Raw genomic sequence first — 19,941 nt, forward strand, 5'->3', positions numbered from 1 at the left:
TTGGTTAACTTTCTCATCCTTTCCCCAGTTAGCTTTTCCTATTGGTCTAGGATGTTGTCAGTTAATGGACGCGGCAGCGAGTTCCGGTGTGAGGATAGGTTAGGTTGATGAAGTGTGTGGGTGAGGGGGCCGTCGTTGAGATATTTTGCTCTTGCCAAAGGAAGCAAAGGTAAATATGGAGTCAGTTGGGTGATTCTGGCCTATAACAAGTCAATGAGCTAACAACTGAAGTGAGAGGGATGTCTGCTGAAGCGAATGAGAGAGTGTAATCCTAAAGTCTGACCTGTTGTGGTCTTCATTGCAACTGTTAAGTGGTGTGTTGCTACTGGACAGTTAGCCCGCTAACACGGTTTAGTCTTTAATTCTTATATTTGGGGTTACATTTGGTGGGCCTGGGTCTTGGTAGAAGTTTATCTCAGAAATGATTCGTGTAACGGGTCAAATAAATTCTTGTGATGTCAGGAGTAGTGTCAAGGACCGAATATTTTAAGCAAACTAGCCCATTAGAACAGGTCCTGAAACAATAGCAGAATTGAGGTTTCCCAATTACAGGCTTGCTCCTGTTAATACATCATAGTCATAACCTGAGAAACGTGGATGCCATAATTATTCTACTATTTGTTGCTATCCAGTTTTCCATTTTCAAGTTCAAAAGTGAGCTAGAAGAGCTTTATTTTAAAACTTGTGATCAAAGGAAACAAAATTAAATTGAAGCCAGTAGTTAAATGAAAAACTAGCCCTGCTGTGTCAAGCATTTTTAGACATGGTGTTGTTTTATGAATGCTAGGTTTTTTTTGTGCAGTTAGGTTGTCTAATGGTAAGAGCAAGTTTCCTTATTTTTATTGGATATATTACTCCTGTTCTTTAGTTAGCATATTTTCTTAATGAATTTTACTGTCAACATTGAGTGCTAGCCTACCCCCCTGTACTGAAAATGTTTTGGGGATCTCTGATATTTTTATTTCGATTTGTTCCTATTCACTTAGGTAGTTCAAAACTTTTTGAATTCATTGCTGAACGTCCAGTCTATCTGGCGTTATATGTTCATTCATATGTCTCTTTCTGAATCAAATTCATTCTTCAATTTTATTTGGTATTCCAAGACTCATTGGAAGAATTGATGGGTGCTTAACTGAGATTAGCAGTGGTTCAGTCAACTAATTTCTGTAGAATTACCCACAACCTTCACATTTGTGAATGCTGATCTGGTGGTCCTTTTGTTATTTCATGTAGTACCAACCACATGTTTCAACTCTAGGGAGCACAGTTGTGTTGCACAACAATCATCATAATCCATTTCAGATGGAGTTTACTGGTTAGGATGCAGATAATGTAAGAAAATCTAGTGTGGGAAGTGAAAAGTGTCATGTACTAGGGAAATGGGCTGTTATTGCGGTTAAAGTGAATTTTCAGGACAAAGTAAAAGAAGCTTTATCACTTGAATATTGTGATGTCAGATCTTTTTTGCAATGATGCTTTCTTTATTCTATAGAGCTTTGTTCTATTTGCTCTTGAAATTGCTTGATCCTATACAGTGCCAAAGTGAAAAATAACTCCAACTGTAGCACTAATTTTCTTGTCTTTGAAAACAATTTTTTAAAAAAAATTCCCTTTTCTGATCTTTTAAGGTTATTTTGCAGGCAGCAAAACATCTTTTGGCAAATTCCTAGTCACGAAAGATGGAGATCACATCATATTACACTAAACTTCTGGGAGAACTAAATGAACAGCGGAAGCAGGACTTCTTCTGTGACTGCAGCATTATTGTGGAGGGGAGAATTTTCAAAGCTCACCGGAATATTCTGTTTGCTAACAGTGGGTACTTCAGAGCCTTGCTGATTCACTATATCCACGATAGTGGACGTCCTAGCACTGCCTCCCTGGACATTGTCACATCTGAGGCCTTTTCCATAATACTGGACTTTCTCTATTCTGGAAAGCTGAACCTTTGCAGTAAGAATGTCATTGAAGTGATGTCAGCTGCTAGTTACCTGCAGATGACTGATGTAGTCAGCTTTTGCAAACTGTACATCAGATCTTCTCTTGACATCTGTGTGAAAGATGAGAAAGATGATAACTGTAATCATGTGGAAAATGGGAATAATATAGCAGCCTTTGGAGATGCTGTGTCTTTTTGTAGAAATCAATGTCCAAACCCTGTTTCATCAGTTCAACAGCAGGAATCAAGCCCTGACAATAATCAAAGTATAACTTGGAATGAGTGCAATTCTTATCATCCCATAGATCTTGTACAGAAAGATCAGGACAACCTATCTCCAGAGAAACTTCATCCTCCATCATTACCTAAACTTCCAGAGCCTAAAGTTGAGTTTGACGAGGACGAAGTAGAATCAGTTGACCGGTTCCGGCAGTTTACACCATCTGCCACAGATCAGGCTGAGGAAAGGCTGCAGACTGCCCCAGCTATGGAAATAGCTTATGAAAATTATCAGATGAAACAATTCTTAGAGGTTTTATTGAGGACAGGGAACGTCCAGCGGAAGGAAGATCTCATACAGCACTTTTCCAGAGGGGGGCGTCCAGAGGATGGAGGGGGCTCCTTTTCCAATATGATGGATGTGCAGAGTGATTGGTATGGGGAGGATGCAGGTGAGATCCATATTACTAACCAGTACCTAAATGGATTACATCAGCAGTACTAGAAAGAGATGCATTTATCTAAGGAATTCGTATCCAGATAACGTACCACATTCACTTCTACTGTTGACGACTAATCCAGTAATTTTGGTACAGTGAAATTTTGCTGGTCAAAATGCCTTTGCACATGATTACATGAGGAACGGCTGATTTCCCTTCCCCGTTATGTGCTCGTTTGTGAAACTGAAGTAATAAAAGGATAAAATTAATTGAATCAACAACTAAATGGTTTGTAAAACTCAACCTCGTTAATCTTAGATTTCATAAAATGACAGACCTTTTTTTTGTTAAAAACCCATAGAAATTCCCATCAGGTTTAGTTTAAAATTACTCCAGTAAATAAAGGTCAGTATGGTTAACAGTACACCCTGTGACTGAGAGACATTGGACCTGTTAGTTAGATGCCAATAGTAGGGAAAATACTAAAATTGGTTATAAAGGATGTGATAACTGGTCACTTGGAAACTAATGGTCTGATTGGGCAGAGTCGACATGGATTTGTGAAAGGGCACTCACATTTGACAAACCTGATAAATGTTTTTCGAAGTTGTTACTAGCAGAGTAGATGAAGAGAACCAGTGTTTCAGAAGGGTTTGGATAAAATCTCACATAGCTGGTTAGTAAACAAAATTAGCATGCAATATAGTGAGTAATATACTGGGCTGGATTGAGGATTGGTTAATGGGGAGAAAAAAGCATAGAAAATATGGCCATTCTCAGTTTGACTAGGAGTGTACTCAAAGGATCAGTGCTTGGCTGGTCACAATCTATAGCAATGATTTGGATGTTGGGACCAATTGTAATATTTCCAAATTTTGTGGATGACCCAATATAGGAATGTTTGTTGTGAAGATGATGGAAAACAGCTTCAAGGGAATTTGGACAGGTTGAGCGGGCAAGAGAATGGCATTTGGAATGTCGTGGACACGTGAGGTTATCCATTTTTGTAGAAGGAACGGAAGTGCACAGTATTCCTTACCTGGTGAAAGATTGGACAGTGATGTCTGAAAGGACTTGGGTGTCTTGTTCATATGTCACTGAGCGCTAGTGTATGTACAGCAAGCAATTAGGATGGCAAATGGTAATGTTGGCCTTGAGGATTTGAGTACAAGAGTAAAGATATCTTCCTTCAATTGTACAGGTGAGACCATATCTGGGACATCGTGTGCAGTTCCGGACCCCTTGCCTAGGAAACACGTCCGTCCAATACACACAGTGAAAGCAGAATGCCATTAATCCCAAAGCACTCCTTTATAAATTGAAAAGAAACAAAACACCACTCGCATAATACTTGCACCAGAATCCCTAAACCTAACACAGCGGGTCAGGCAGCATTTGCGGAGAGAGAGCAAGCTAATGTTTTGAGTCTAGATGGCTCTGATGAAGCGTCATCTAGACTTGAAATGTTAGCTTGCTTTCTCTTTCCGTGGATGCTGCCTGAACCGTTGTGATTTCCAGCATTTTTTGTTTTCAGCACTGATTCCAGCATCTGCAGTAATTCATCCCTAAACCTAATACCTCAGTAAGTTTAAATCTGTTGAAATCACAACATTTGGACTGGAACTGCGGTTAGTGCTAGGAAGAAGCTATCACACACCAGCTTAAATGAACTCAACTTTAAATAACCTCTTAAAGGTTTTATCCCAACAGTTTTATCTGGCATTCGCACTCAGTGTTCACTCTCAAGTCTTATTCTAAGGACTTCACAGGACTACACCACTGAAAACTGAAACTAAAAGTGTCTGTATGTTTCTCACTCTCATTTCCCTTCATGTTTTCAAAAAAGAAGTTCCAGAATATGCTAACAAACCTTGAGACCCCATTATTTCCTGTGTTGAGTTGTAAAATAATTTAAATAAACAAAAGTTGATTAGCATTGGACAAAATCCATTCAATCTAAAGCCAGGCTTTAAAAGTTAGTTTTAAGAGAAATGGCTACAGAAATACTTACGAATCAATTGAGGCAGACACACACAAAACCCAATGGTTACTAACTCAATCCCAGAAGCCTAAACCCTCAACATAAAAAAAAATTATAAATACGACTGTGGATGCTGGAAATCTGAAACAAAAACAGGGTGCTGGAGAAATACTATCAGGGTTGTCAGCACCTGTGAGATAAAGTTAACATTCCGAGTCTAGTGACTCTTTGTCAGAACAGAAAAACAATATGTCTGTGTTGCACAACAATCCAATATAAGTAAAGACAGCAGTTTTACTTTCCTAAAGGATGTTAGTGGATCAGATGGGGTATTACAACAATGGTTTCATGTCATCATTGGATTTTTGATTCCAAATCTTTATTAAATTCAAATTCTACCATCTGTCATGGAGGGATTTGAACTTGGGTCCTTGGAACATTGGACTAGTCATCCAGAGAACTAGGTAGTGATGATATCACAATGCCATTGCCTTCCCACTTTCATGCATTACTGAATCTAAATACATATGAAATAAAATTGGTCTTAGAACAGAATCCTGTGGCACACTGCTATTGGCTTTTATCCTCAAGGTGAAGCTGCCTTAAATTTTACCCTCCGTGTCCTCTTTTTTTCTAACTAATTTCTAACCCAATTTGAAGGATCGCTAGGTTGATACTGGATATAGAGGGACTGTTTATGGAGGAGAAGTTGAGTAGGTTGGAATTTAGATGAATGAGTGGTGACCTTATTGAAACATCCAACATTCTTAGAGGATTTGACAGGTTAGATGTGGACAGGTTGTTTCTCTTTGTGGGAGCATCTAGGACCAGAGGATATAATTTCAGAATAAGCGATTGCATATTTAAGACAGGGATGAGGACATTTCTTATCTGAGAGTAGTGAATCTGTGATCTTCTTTATCACACAGGCCTGTCAAGGCCGGATCGCTTAGAATATTCAGGCCTGAGATAGACACATTTTTAATGAATAGGTAATCAAGGGTTGTGGGGTAAAGTTAGGAAAAAGGAGTTGAAGGTAATCGGATCAGCCCTGATCTTATTGAATGGTGGAGCGCACTTGATGCACTGAATGGCCTATTTCTGCTCCTATATCTTATGGTCTTCATTCAAAAACAACAAAGTTATAGCAGAACTTTATAAGACAATGGTTAGGTCTCAGCTGCAGTATGACATTCAACTTTGGGCATCACAATTTAGGAATGATGTCAAAGCCTTTGAAGAATGATGGTGATTTTGGTGATTCACCAGAATGGTACCAGAATCCTTTTCGATGATCTCTTTCCTTAGCCTTCTGATTTTTAGAAGAGCTGGATGGTGAGATTCGTTCTTCAAAGTTGTGCAAAAATCTTTGTGAAACTATTTCAGATTTTTATTCTCGCTTGCCCTGCTCCCTGAGTAGTTGCAGTAAGCAAATTCCAGGGCACAGTTTTGAGATTCCCAGTATGTCTTTTTGACCACAGACATTTAACGTGGGATTACACAGCTATGCAGCAAAGTAGCAATTGATGTCGAATAGTTGCTTAGTATATTGAAGGGGAAGTTAAATGTGTAATCCGAAATGAGCCACTGTGTGTGTGAGACACAGCGTGAATATTCCATTCCTGTAACTCTTGAGATTGGATTACTTGAAAATCTTGCTCTGTAGATCTGCAGCATTGGTGATTCTAGATCGACTGTATACGACTCTAATCCTAAATTAGTCTCACGAGCTATTTCCTTCCTTCCACTCACTATTCCCTTCCTTCCACTCACTATAATTAGCAGCCCTCAAGCAACTTACATTTTTAAGAACCATAAGCTGTAGAATGTGGATACTTCTAGTAATTAGTCTATGGAGAGAGTGAGTCAAGGGAGTGAGGAGCAGCATTTTCCTACAGGAGGTACTGGGTAACATCCAGAAACTGGAACCTGAATTTTTTTTTTCGTCCCATGTCCTTTCCTATCCAGTGTTGTTAGCCTAGACTTTTTCCTTGGTTCAGGTTAACTAACTTTACAGAAGCTACGAATAAAATCTGTAATGTGGTCTCTCTGGTCTAGTGCCTTTGTATCGTGTGGTAGCCCACAATGTTTTTTTCAAGATGTATTTCATATTTTTATTGCATTTTATAACAAAATAATGTGCTTCTGCTGATTCAACAACTTTATCCAGTGAGTGTATACTGTGCATCTGGAAATTCCCAGATTTGATCCCTAGCTTGTGTTGTTAGGTGTGCTCCTTAGGGATAGTGATAAGTCTCTACAGTTATGTTTAACTCACCTAGGAAGGGCATGGAAGATGCCCATGTTTTCTACCTGTCATCTCTGTTGAGTGACTTGTTTTAAGACTCTAGATTTGGATGATAACTAGTCTGGCCTTCAGTAATGAATGCTTTAGTTTGCTGTCCTTTTACGCTGAGCCATTTGCATGGATGCTGTCCAATTGGGCAAGGATCTAGCATTTGTGGAACTGTGCTTCAGCAAATAACCAATACTTCCAGGAAAAGAAATGGGTAGTGGAAGAAATTTTGCTGGGCATAGGGTAAATTAACATTTTGTGCCATCATCTGGAGCTGCCACTATCGGCTGTATTGTATTCTGTGGACTAATCCCATGATGTTCCTGTTAAGTGTGCAGTAAAAAATGAAAATAAGCATAAATGAAATACTGTATGATGCAAATTAACAGTTGTCTATAATTTTCAGGAGTTCTTCGTTAAGATTGTGCAGAGCTTTGACAGAACAATACCGTTATGTTTTGATTTTTGGGATTATTACCACCATATTGTGAAATTATTTTGGTGCACTTGATGTTTCAGATGAAGATCTACTCCTACAGATGCTTTCTAAATAATATCCTAGCAAAGGTCTTTATTTGCGTTCTCCACATCGGTTATCCCATTGCCTCCTCCTTACCTGAATGGTTAACCTGAGATTTCTATGTTTTGATCCCAATGGTTTTTGTTTCTAGGGAATGGAATAATTGTGCCAAAAAAGATCTATAAGTGCCCGTTCTGCACTTACACAGCTAAACAGAAAGGAATCCTAAAACGACACATGCGCTCGCACACTGGAGAGCGCCCATATCCGTGTGAGACTTGTGGAAAAAGGTTCACCAGACTCGAGCATCTCCGAAGCCATGCTTTAAGTGTGAGTAATGTTTGCATATTTTAAATTTTAACAGTCAAATGGTTATTAGGTAAAATATTTGGCCTAACCTCCACTATGTCTGGTTACCATATTCCTTCAGCGCCTAATTTTTATAGTCGTTCTTGACCAATCTAAACTCTGTACATTATGTATGTCTGAGTTCAAGGCTCATTCCAAGGACGTGAGCACCCAGTCTAGACTGTCAATCAACTGCTGAACTGTAGAATTTGCCAACTTTTATTATGTTTAAAATGATATCCTGTCTGCCGCACAAGTGAATACAAGAGATCCCACAACACTATTTTCAAGAAAGAGCTTTGGAGCTGTTCCTGCCAATATTTTCCCCTTTAGATCACATATAAACAGGCAATCTGATTATGACATTGCTGTCTGTGGGACCTCGACATGTGCAAATTTGCTGCCACACTTCTGACACTACAGCAGTCACTCCACTTCAAAAGCAGTTAATAGAGTTTGGGATATTTGAAGGTCGTAAAAAAAAATTTTATAAAATTATTTTCAGACTACCATGGCAGTGATCCTTAATTCTGTGTTTGGGTAAATGCTGGTGTTTGTTATCTTGAACATTATCAGCAAATATCTTCACAGGATGGTACTTATACCTTGTTGATATGCTCGTTTCATGTTCTTTATTTTCTTCTACCTTTACAATATTTAGCCTAATATTCTGTTCTGTTACTTTGGAGTGATCTTCAAAGCTTAGAATGTTACACCATATTGTAGGGTAATTTGACCCAAATCTCCTCTTCGGTGTTGCTGTTTATTCGATTCACACTAGTCCCACTGTTGTAGTTTCTTCCTACGTGATTTAATACACTCTCATCAACAAATTCCATGTTAGACATAGTTGTATACTTGGTTCAACAATGTCATTTGGTAGAGAACTGCATTATATAACCATCTTTGCGGTTGGCCTTCTTTGTTTATCTCTCCCTCCCTCTCCCTTTGAGTGTGTGTGTGTGTGCCCCTGTGTCAGCCATGATTCTATTGAATGGTGGAGTAGGGTCAAGGGACCGAACAGCCTACTTTTCCTATTTCTTTATTGTCTTAATACAGGCTAACTTCTCAAGCTTGTATTTGTAGCTATAATTGCTTGTCCCTAATAAGCTCTGAGTGAATGAATGCTGCATGTTTCTCATCGCGTTTATATACTGTACTTCATATGATGGGATGCTCAAAACTGTGTAAACATTGTACTGTAATTTGAACTTATGTACATGTACAAATTTGACATTGACTCCTTATTTCAGTATTATGTGCCACTAGATATAAAATTATGGATTCGGTATGCACCTTATGACTATATCTATCTGAACTGTCACTTTTATTGATGCATATATCTGCATACAAGGTTTCTCTATTCGATTTAAAGATTTCCTGTTTTAATTGCATTTACTTCCCTTATTTTTATTTCACATTTATCTACATTTTTCGGTGGCAGGTCACCTAATATTCCTCCTGGAATCTTTCACTGTTCTTGTTGCAGTTTCCTAATCTGGTCTTTGTTCTAAAGTGAGATCCATTATATTTTATAGTATTTTAAAAAAAACCTCCCCCCCCCCCCCTCCAAACACAGATCACTTTGGAACCACTTGAGCATATCTTTCTGTTGCAAGAAATATTTTTCACCAGTCCGTCATTTTTACCTACCTGCCAACTTCTTGTCTTTTTTATTATTTACTTGTGGGAAGTGAGTTTTGCAGGCTGGACCAGCATTTATTGTCCATTCCTGGTTGCTTTTGAGAAGACGGTGGTGAGCTGCCCTCTTGAACTGCTGTAGTCTATATGCCTTAAGTGGATCTGCAATGTCATTAAGGAAGCAATTTCAGGATTTTGATCCAGTGACAGTGAAGGAATGGCAATATACCCGGTATTGAGTGGCTTGGAAGGGAACTGTTAGGTGGTGGTGTTCTCAAGTATCTGCTGCCCTTCTTCTAGATGGAAGTGCTTGTGGGTTTGGAAGGTACTCTATAAAGATCTTTGAATTTCTGCAGTGCATTTTGGAGAGTGTATGCACTGCTGCTGTGAGCATCAGTGGAGAGACAGAATGCTTGTGGAAGTAGTGCCTAGCGGGCTACTTTGTCCCAGGTGATGTCAAGCTTCTTGAGTGTTATTGCAACTGCATTCATCCAGGCAAGTGGGGAGTACTGTAATGCATTCCTGACTCGTGCCTTGTAGACACTTTTTGGGAGTTAGGTGTATTACTTGCTGCAGTATTCCTAGTCTCTGACCTGGTCTTGTAGCCACTGTACTTGTATGGTGAGTCCAGTTCAATGTCTGGTTAATGGTAACCCCAAGGATGTTCATGGTGTAGGATTCAAGTAAAATTCAAGTAAGTGTAATAGGAAGAACAGGCAGGGCTTGGTTAATGAACACAGTGTAACTGGAGGTCTGAAGTACATTTATTTTAACACATGGAGTACAACAGGTAAGACGGATGATGTTAGAGCTTGGATTAGTACATGGAACTATGATACTGTAGCCATTACAGAAACACGGTTGAGAGTAGGGAAGTACTGGCAGCTCAACATTCCAGGGCTTAGATATTTCAGGTGTGATAGAGGGAGATGTAAAAGGGTGGGTGAGTTGCATTATCACGAAGGAGAATGTCACAGCTGCACTAAGGGAGGACATCTTGGAGGGCTTATCCAGTGAGGCAATATGGGTAGAACTCCAGGAATAAGAAAGGTGTAGTCATTATGATGAGGTGATACTATAAGCCTCCATTAGCCAGCAGGAGATAGAGGAGCAGATATGTGGGCAGATCATGGAAAAACCTTATCGATACAACAGGGCTGTTGTAGTGGGTGTTTTTTTAACTTCCCCTATGTTGACTGGGATTTCCTTAGTGCTGGGAGCTTAGATAGGGCATGATTTGATAGGTGCATCCAGGAGGGTTTCTGGAAATAATATGCAGCTAGTCCAACTAGGGAAGGGCCTGTACTAGACCTTGTATCGGGAAATGAGCCATGTGATTAGAGTTTCAGCGGGGGAGCACTTTGAGAACAATACGTTTTAAGATAGATATGGATACGGATAACACTTGTCCTCGTGTGGAAGAGCTAAATTGGGTAAGGTGAATTAAAACAGTGTTTGGCAGAAACTGAAGAAATTAGATTGGGAATGGCTGTTTGAGGGTAAATCCACATCTGACATGGGAGTCTTTTAAAGGCCAAGTTGATCAGAGTTCAGGAGCAGTATGTTCCTGTGAGGTTGAAAGACAAGGATGGCAAGATTGAGAAATCCGGGATGACGAGCTATTGAAAGTTTAGCTAAAAAGAAAAAAAGGAAGCATGTGTCAGGTTTAGGAAACTGAAATCAGACAAATTCCTTGAAGAATGTAAAGGAAGCAAGAAACAATTTAAACAAGGAATTTTGAGGCCGGAAAGGAGCCATTAAATGCCCTTGGCAAGTAGGATTATGGAGAATCCCAAGGCACTTTAAACATATACTAGGAGCAAGAAGGTAGGTCCACTCAAAGGCAAACGAGGGAATTTCTGCGTAGAGCCAGAGGAAGTGGGTGAGGTCCTTAATGAGTACTTCGCATCATTATTCACCATAGAGAAGGAAGTGGATGATGGAAAGATTATGGAGGGGTATGTTGATATTCTACAGCTTGTTGATATTCTACAGCTTGTTGATATCGAGGAGGAGCTGGTTTTGGTTGTCTTGAAAAACATTGTCCCAGGGCCAGATCTATCCCAGGATAATAAGGGAGGCAAGGGAGGATCAGAGATCTTTGTATCCTCATTAGCCACTGGCGAGATCCCAGAAGACTGGAGAATAGCCAGTGTTGTTCCTTTGTTTAAGGAGGACAACAGGAATAATCCAGGAAATTATAGGCTGATAAACCCTTCAGAGTGAAGGGAAATTATTGCAGAAGATTCTTAGGGACAGGATTTACTTATTTGGAGAAGAACAGACTTATTAGTGATAGTCAGCATGGCTTTGTGCACGGGAGGTCTTCTGTCTCAAGCTTGATTGAGATTTTTGACAAACTGACAAAGATATTAAGATAGGGCAGTGGATGTTGTCTACATTGACTTTAGTAAAGCATTTGACAAGGTCCCGCATGATAATGTTCAGAAGATTAAGTCCCATGGGATCCAAGGTGAGTTGGCATGTTGGATGCAGTAACAAATTGCTGGGAAAGCTCAGCAAATTTGGCAGCATCTGTGAAGACAAACCAGAGAACCGGGCCCGAACGTTAACTCTGATTTCTCTTCACAGATGCTGCCAGACCTGAGCTTTTCCAGTAACTTTTGTTTTTGTTTCTGGTTTACAGCATCCGCAGTTCTTTTGGTTTTTGAGTTTGGATACGATATTGGCTTAGTCATTGAAGACAAGGTAGTTATGGAGGGATGATTTTCTATGAACATTTTCTAAGATCTATGAACAGTGGTGTTCTGCAAGGGTCAGTGCTGGATACTCTGTTGTTTGTAATATGTATGAATGATTTGGATGAAAATCGATGTATTCTGATTAGTAAGTTTGCAGACAACGTGAAAATTGGTGGAATTGAGGATAGTGAGGAAACCTGTGAAAGGATACAGCGGGATATAGATCAGTTGGAAAGTTAGACAGAGAAATGGCAGATGGAGTTTAATCCAGACAAGTATGAGATGATGCATTTTGGGAGGTCAAATGCAAAAGAAAAGTATACAGTGAACGGCAGTACCCTTGGGAGTACTAGTATAGACAGGGATCTTGGGGTGCAAGTCCATAGCTCTCTGAAAGTGGCAACACAAGTGGATAAGATGGTAAAGAAAGCATATGGCATGCTTGCCTTTATCAGTTGGGGCATTCAGAATAAAATTTGGCAAGTCACTGCAACTGTATAAAACTTTAGATAGCCACATTTGGAGTATTGTGTGCAAGTCTGGTCGCCACACTGTAGGAAGGATGGGAAAGCTTTGGAGAAGGTGCAGAAGAGGTTTACCAGGATGTTGCCTGGATTGGAATGTATTAGCTAGAAAGCGAGGTTGGACAAACATAGCTTGTTTTCACTAGAGCATTAGAGGCTGAGAGGTGATTTTATATAGAAATACAGCAAGCTTTTTGTTTCAACTGTCATCTGATGAACTATCAAAAATGATATAACTCAAATACTGCATTTACTGTTATTCTGTCCAATTATTTTAGTTTTTTTAATTTATTTACCTCAGTGTAAATATACTTATTGTTCAACTGAATGGTTACACGAAATATCAACAGTTGATTCAATTTTGAGTCAATTTCTCCCTACGATATCTGAGTAGTCAGTTGAGGGTGCAAGTGAGAAGGCTGTCTGCCAATAAGTTTTATTTAAGGCAAACTTGCACTATAATTTAAGTTACTTATCCTGTAAATAAAATGACCTGTATACCCCCTGCATTATGTTTAATTAACTTAGCGTGTGTTTTTACGTTGATTATGTGGACGTCGTGATCATCCAGAATATTTGATCAACAGGCACTCTCCTGGTCCCTTGGGTGTCAGTTAATAAAAAGTTTACTGTACATAAAATTATAAGAGGGATGAATAGGGTGGATAGTCAGTCTTTTTTTTCCAGGCTGGAAATATTAAATATGAGGAGGCATAGGTTTAAAGTGTGAGGGGAAAGTTTAAAGGAGATGTGTGAGGCAAGTTTTTTTTTACAAGGTGTCTGGAACGTACTGCCAGAGGAGGTGATAGCAGATATGATGACAACATTTAAGAGGCATTTAGGTAGACATGTGAACAAGTAGGGCATAGAGGAATATGGACCAGGTGCAGGCAGATGGGATTAGTTTAGCATGGCATGATAGTCATTGCAGACATGGCAGGCCAAAAGGCCTGCTCCTGTGTACTGGTTCTATGTTATAAATAACCCCAGTAAAATCGGCTGAACTCTTGATGTGTAATCCTACAGCAAATGGTCAGGTGCATTCTTAAAAATTTGTTACAGTACAAACCAATGCATTCCCCTGAAAATCACCAGCCCCACTTAAGTAAATATGGTCAACAAGTAAGAAAAGAGACAGCAGTACCAAGTAGAAGAAAAGACTTAAAACCAAAGGAAGGCAATTTAACATGGAAATCCAATGGACTAAGAGGGTAATAAATGCAACAATGGGATACTATGTAAATAATAAGCATAATACACTTACTGGCAAACATTTTTATGACTATATTTGGAGAAATAAGTGGTTGAGAGGAATGTTGACCAGCTAAAAATAAAAGGATAACAAAAAATAACAGGCTTGTTTAAATAGTATTGCGTGTCCATTTTCACCATAGAAGAATGGCACAGGAGAATCGAAGTAAAGGGAGAGAAAATATGGACTTCAGGTACTGGAAGTCTGTCAACCTTAAGATTCCCATGAATGTGATAAAAGAAATAGGAAAGAAAATTCCAGATGCATTAGACATAATCTTCCAAAGTATCTAGATTATGCCCTTAAATTGAAAAATTACAAATGCAACCCATCCTATTTTAAGAAGGGTGAGAGGAAAAGAAAACTGTAACTGAAAATGTGTCAGTTTAACATGGATTTTTGAGGAAGGTACTAGAATGTATGTGCCATTATTTTTGCCATATACCTAACAGTTTTAGGCGATCCAGAGTTAGAATCATTAACTGAAGAGCGCCAATTTCACTGAAGCAAGGACAGAGCTGGGTCAGATTGACTGAAACAAAAACTTGGTGTGGTAAAAATGAAAGCTGAACTATTGGCTACCTTCAAAAAGGAAATGGTTCCGGTACAGTCATGGTGTAGTCCTTCAAAAGGGAAAAGGAGGACAAAGAAATCCAGAGCTCCCTAGCTGAGAAAGGTGATGGAAATTGCAATAATGAAGAAAAATGTGCTTATGACAGTGTCAGGTAGAGAATACAATTGAGAACCCAAGAAGAATACAGGAAGTTCAGAGGCAAAGTGGAAAAGCATAATAGAGAAGCAGAGAGGAGTTATGAGAAAAGACTGGTGTCCAACGTAAAAGATAATCCCAAATTCTCCATAGGCATGTCAATAGTAACAGGAATAGGGCTGATTAAGGACCATAAAGAGGATTTACACATGGAAGCAAGAAGCATGCCTGAGGTGTTAAGTGAATATTTTACCTTGACCAAGGATGCTACCCAAGCCAGAGGAAGTTCTGACACTAGAACAGTTCAAAATTGATGAGGTGGAAATATTGGATAGACTGTCAGTAGTTAAAGTTGACAAGGCTCTTAGACCAGATGAGCTATTTTCGAAGATATTGAATGAGGTGGAAATTACATGAGAACATTGGCCATAATCTTTCAGACTGCTCAAGACTCCGGGAAGTGCCGGAGGACTGGAGAATTGTTGACATTACAACTGTTTTTGAACAAGGGTGTAAGGATGAGCCCAACTCTTGTACACCAATCAGTTTCAGCAGGAAGGAAAGCTTCTGAAAACAATTAGTTAGGATAGAATTAGTAATCACGTGGAATTTTTTTTTCAGGAAGATGTAGCATGGACTTCTAAATGGGAAATAGTGTAACCAACTTGCTGGTGTTTTTGAAGAGGTAATAGAAAGGGTCAATGAAGGTAATGCTGTTGATTTGGACTCTCAAAAGGTATTCAGCACAGGCCACACGACAGACTTGTGACAAACATTATAATTCATGGAATAGAAAGGACATTAGTAACAGCTATACAAGATTGGCTTAGAAATAGGAAAAAGAGTAGCGGCTAATGTATTTCGTTTTTGGGCTGGATGTTTGTAGTGGAATTCTCCAGGGGTCAGTATTTGGATCCTTGCTTTTCCTGATACATATTCATGATTTAGATCTTGGAATGCAGGAGACAGTTTCAAAGTTTGCAAATGATTCAAAACTTCGAAGCATTGTGATCTGAGAGAAGGACATTGTAGAACTGCAAAAAGGAACAGATGAGCTGGTGGAGTGGGCGGATAGGTGGTAAATGAAGGTCAGTGTGGGCAAGTATGAGATGATATGTTTTGGTAAGAATAACATGGACAACAATATAAAATAGATGATGGAGGAGCAGTGACACCTTAATGTATATCTACATAGATTACTGAAGGCAGTAGAACAGGTGAAATGAACAAGTTAATAAAGCTTACAGTAGCCTGGTCTTTGCTTTAAAGAGGCATAGAGTATAAGAATAAGGAGGTTATACTGAACCCATAAGACATTTGTCAGACTTCAACTGGAATGTTGTGTACAGTTCTAGGTGCCACACTCTAGGAAGGATGTGAATGTATTGGCGAGAGTGCAGAAAAGGCTTGCAGAATGGTTGCAGAGATGAAAAAGTTCAGTTGTGAGGATAGACTGAAGAGGTTGGGATTGTTCTTGGAGAAGAGAAGACTAGGAGACGACATGATTGACATTTGCAAAATCATCATAAGTTTGGATAGAGTAGATGGGGAGAAACTGTTCCACTCATGAAAGGATTGAGGATGAGAGGGCACAAGTTTAAAGTGATTTGTAAATACCACAAAGATGATGTGAGAAAATGCTTTATCACATAATGAATGATTTGGGTCTGGAACATGCTGCCTGGAAGTGTGATGGAGACCAAGTCAGTTGAAGCATTCAAAAGGGCATTGGATGATTATTTGAATAGAAACAATATGCAAGGTTATTGGGAATAGGCAGCAGATTGGCTCCATGTGATAATGTTCATTGGTGAGCCAGTACAGGTATGATAACTGAATGGCCTCCTTCAACTCTGTAACAATTTTGAGAGTCTGTATTTTATTAAATGGGTTTTGAAAACACATTTGATCTGCATCCACTCTTTTTAACTATCCTCCATTATTTCTTCAAAGAATTCTATAATTTGGTCAAGCGCAACCTGTTTTTTTAAGTATGTATGCTGTTATGGCTTTTGGATATGGTTTTATGGTCTGCTTTATGCATAGATCCCTAGCCTTTAATGTACTCCCATTTTACCTTGCTAGAGTCATGGAATTATAGAATAGTACAAGACTGAAGGGAGCATTTGGTCTACTATCTCTGCAGTGGTTCTTTGGAAAATAATGTGGTTAACCCACATCCTTTCTATTTCCCCATATTTCTGTATTTTCTTTCTCCTTCAAGTAATTATCTAATTCCCTTTCAAAGTCTACCGTTGAATTACCTTAACAGAGAATGTAGTTCAAAGTCTAATTGCTTAAAAAAAAACTTTTCCTCATGCTCTCTCTGGTTTTCTACTGTTTACTGTTCAATTGGAAACAATACATTTTTACTTTTACCTATTCTTTCATGATATTAAACATCGCTATCACATCTCCGCTTAGCCTTCTGTCCTTCTCCCCTCCTCCATCTTCCTTCTGAAGGTGATATCCCTGACTTTTTAAGTCTGCCTGTATAACTCTAATGCCTCCACCCTGGAACCATTTGAGCAAATCTGTTCAGTCTCCTATGCAGAGTTGTCTTGTCCTCCTTTAGTGTGGACCGTAGAATTGGACACAATACCTCATTTGATACGAAACTTTTTTTTTATAAAGGATTAGCATAACTTTCTGACTGTTGTAAGTGTCTCTATTTATTAAATCCAAAATCTTGTATGCTTTATTAATCGCTCTGTTAAATTGTCCTGCCGGCTTTAAACATTTGTGCACACGTTGCACTGATTGTGTCTCTTCTTGCATCCCCTTTCCCTGACTAAATACATATAATACTCACCTACACTTCTGATTACTATTTTGCCATGTATTTAATTTGGCTAAGATTCATTTTATTTCTTTTATTTTCTTTCCTTTTTCCAGCGACAGGTGAACCTTTTGAAACAGTGGGCATGGTTTCTCAAATGTTTCCCTACGTTTGTGGTTTCTATGTTGAGTAGTGCTTCCTTCCTTCTTGAGGTAGCAAAATATTGACAAAGGAAACTGCACTACAAAAAACTGCTCTTTTTCATCATGAATGCTTTTTATGCCTCAGTCTATTTAAAATTTACAAAGCTAGCTGTTATTGCATAATCCTGTAAGTTGCCTACAAATGCAGTCCCTGGTTTCATTTCCACTGTTTCAGTGTATAATGTGCCGTCAGTGATTCTTGAACTGCTTAATTAAATCCTTATTACCATGGTATTATTTTTATTTAATACCTTTACCTCTCTTCACTTGGTGTTATTACTCCTGGATGTTTTAATCTAAGGAATATTTGATTAACCAGGCAAGTTTCAGTGAACGTTATTTCGTTATAGCTTTCTGTTTTCATCAGTTACTCTCTTTTTTTTCCCCTTTTTAAATATTTTGTGTGTATTCATGTTTTTAGTTTGAATTCTTTGGTTTGGTAGTTTGTACAAAAAAGTTGAAAGAGATTAAGCCAGAAAAAATAGTAAAGAAATGCCTGTCCTACGTTTCTCACTCACCACAATATATGTCACTAGGTTATTTGACACAGCCAAGCTTCACAGATGAACATGATCCTGTACTCTCAGGCGCCTTCATGGGCTTTCTACCAAGAATTACTGGCTAGTGTCCCCAGGTCTACATACATTAACCCCTTTTTTTACATTGAGACACATACTGAGGCCTATTGTTTTAAGTTTGTTCTCGGTATTTTTCATTGGAAACTGTTTGGAAGTTAGTGATGTTTAAGTATTATGTTTTAAAACAAAACTCACACAGACTTTTCATCATAAAAGCCACTGACTTTAGGGATTGAAATTTTGAAACTAGATAATTCAGATGTGGAATGTCATGGCTCATTGTCTGTTCAGATTGCAACTTCGAGGGTCAAATGTCTCATCTTGGGTCATTTAAGCCTGGGTAGCTCAACTTAATTTTGAGAATAGAACAAGATGTTTTTCCTTGAACCTGCAACCCAAGGGAGAAGGCGAGGTATCCTGTTTTAATGACAAACCTAATTCTTAATCACGGAATGGGGAAAGGAGTTAGTGACTGTCCTTTGACTTTCTCAGTGATCACATCAAAGGGACACTTTGGACAGTCACTCAACCAGCCAAGTAAACCTGGCATTTGAAACATAGATCTAGGTAAAATTGGAAGGCTTGTCAAAAACACTGTACCAAGACTGGCAATGTGGAAAATAGGATGTATTTGCTTAGGTATGTTATATTGTAAATGTGCCTGTTGTCTGGAGGGTAAAACAGCAATAATATGTGGCTTCTTTTACTAACAAGTTTGTCTGTCTTCAGAAAATTAGTGATGTGTGTATGACACAATATTCTGTTCAGATCATACGGTGTTCCTGTTGTTATGGGCTTTGATATCTTATAGTTGGATATTGGGCATTACAGTCCCACTGCTGAATGCAAAGTATTTGAACTGCTATGGAAGTGACCAATGTTAATGTACCCCTGAGAGAGTATCCGGACAGGGTCTGAAAAACATTCACTGTAAAATACCAGACTCAGCTGTATGAGGCATTGTACACCTAATACTTCTTTCTAATACGAAACTCCAAGTCTATCAGTTCTGTGGACAAAAAGCCTCCCAAATTCATGTCAGCTGTGTTCTGGCCCAATATGTAACAAGGTACATGCATTTGTCATCTTTATTAAAGCTGTTCAGAAATTAGATACAATAACTTATTTTATATCTGCAATATTCTTGTAAGTAATTTGAATTTTGTAAATCTACTGTAGAAGTCTTAATTACTTAAGCTTGTACTGACAAAACACCAGGGTATTGTTGTTTTCAGCTACTCTTCATTTCAGCCATTCTTTGTTTGCTGTTTGGGCCAGTTCACTATGGAGTAGTTGTGTCTGTTTCCAGCCCTGCACATTTTGGAATGAAATTGGATAATGACTCGAGTAATGGTGTCAGAATTACATCATCAATGAAAAATATTACTACCCATTTTAAAGCAACCAAAATCAAGACCATCCAAAGATTGAATTGAAGTACCTTTCAGTTTTAAATGTCAGTTAACAGCAGAACACAAATTTACTGTGTTCCTTGGATGAATATAAGAGTTTGTTCATAGCTGCAGTTGCTTTTTAACTCCTCTGTAAATGACATCTGGACTAAGTATGTTACCTCAGACTCTGGTTGACTACTAATTGTACTGGTTGCTATCTACTCTTTTATGTTGGGTGTGATCCATGATTAATTTCTGACATAAATGTGACTTCTTTTCCATAATTGTCCATAAATATCTGCCAATTTACTTAACCATTTGTTAATATAAATATTGTGGCTTACAAGTTAATTAACTCACTGTTTCACTCTTTCTTTGCAGTGCTATTGTATTCCATTTGACTAAAGAATCTGGGG

The 19,941-nt window shown here is 38.6% G+C and overlaps 1 protein-coding gene and 1 long non-coding RNA gene across 7 annotated transcripts in view; one reads left to right on the plus strand and one right to left on the minus strand.

Annotated features, from left to right (window-relative positions):
- Window positions 1-19,941, plus strand: part of LOC109933246 (zinc finger and BTB domain-containing protein 8B) — a 26,892-nt gene continuing 6,951 nt past the window's right edge. For 2 of the 5 annotated variants that reach the window (XM_048613146.1, XM_020532217.2), the window contains exons 1-3: window positions 1-169; window positions 1,629-2,610; window positions 7,547-7,725. In XM_048613146.1, the coding sequence (XP_048469103.1) occupies window positions 1,680-2,610; window positions 7,547-7,725 (1,110 nt within the window). In that variant the 5' untranslated portion in view covers window positions 1-169; window positions 1,629-1,679. Of the gene's footprint in view, window positions 170-209; window positions 315-1,628; window positions 2,611-7,546; window positions 7,726-19,941 lie in introns of those variants that run through there. The other 3 variants (XM_020532215.2, XM_048613147.1, XM_048613148.1) reach the window with 3 other exon arrangements.
- Window positions 19,349-19,941, minus strand: part of LOC125486282 — a 19,194-nt gene continuing 18,601 nt past the window's right edge. For both annotated transcript variants that reach the window (XR_007264960.1, XR_007264961.1), the window contains exon 3: window positions 19,349-19,442. This is a non-coding gene — a long non-coding RNA (uncharacterized LOC125486282). The remainder of the gene's footprint in view (window positions 19,443-19,941) is intronic.

Source organism: Rhincodon typus, chromosome 27, assembly GCF_021869965.1.
Source record: "Rhincodon typus isolate 14 chromosome 27, sRhiTyp1.1, whole genome shotgun sequence".
NCBI classification, from domain to species: Eukaryota; Metazoa; Chordata; class Chondrichthyes; order Orectolobiformes; family Rhincodontidae; genus Rhincodon; species Rhincodon typus.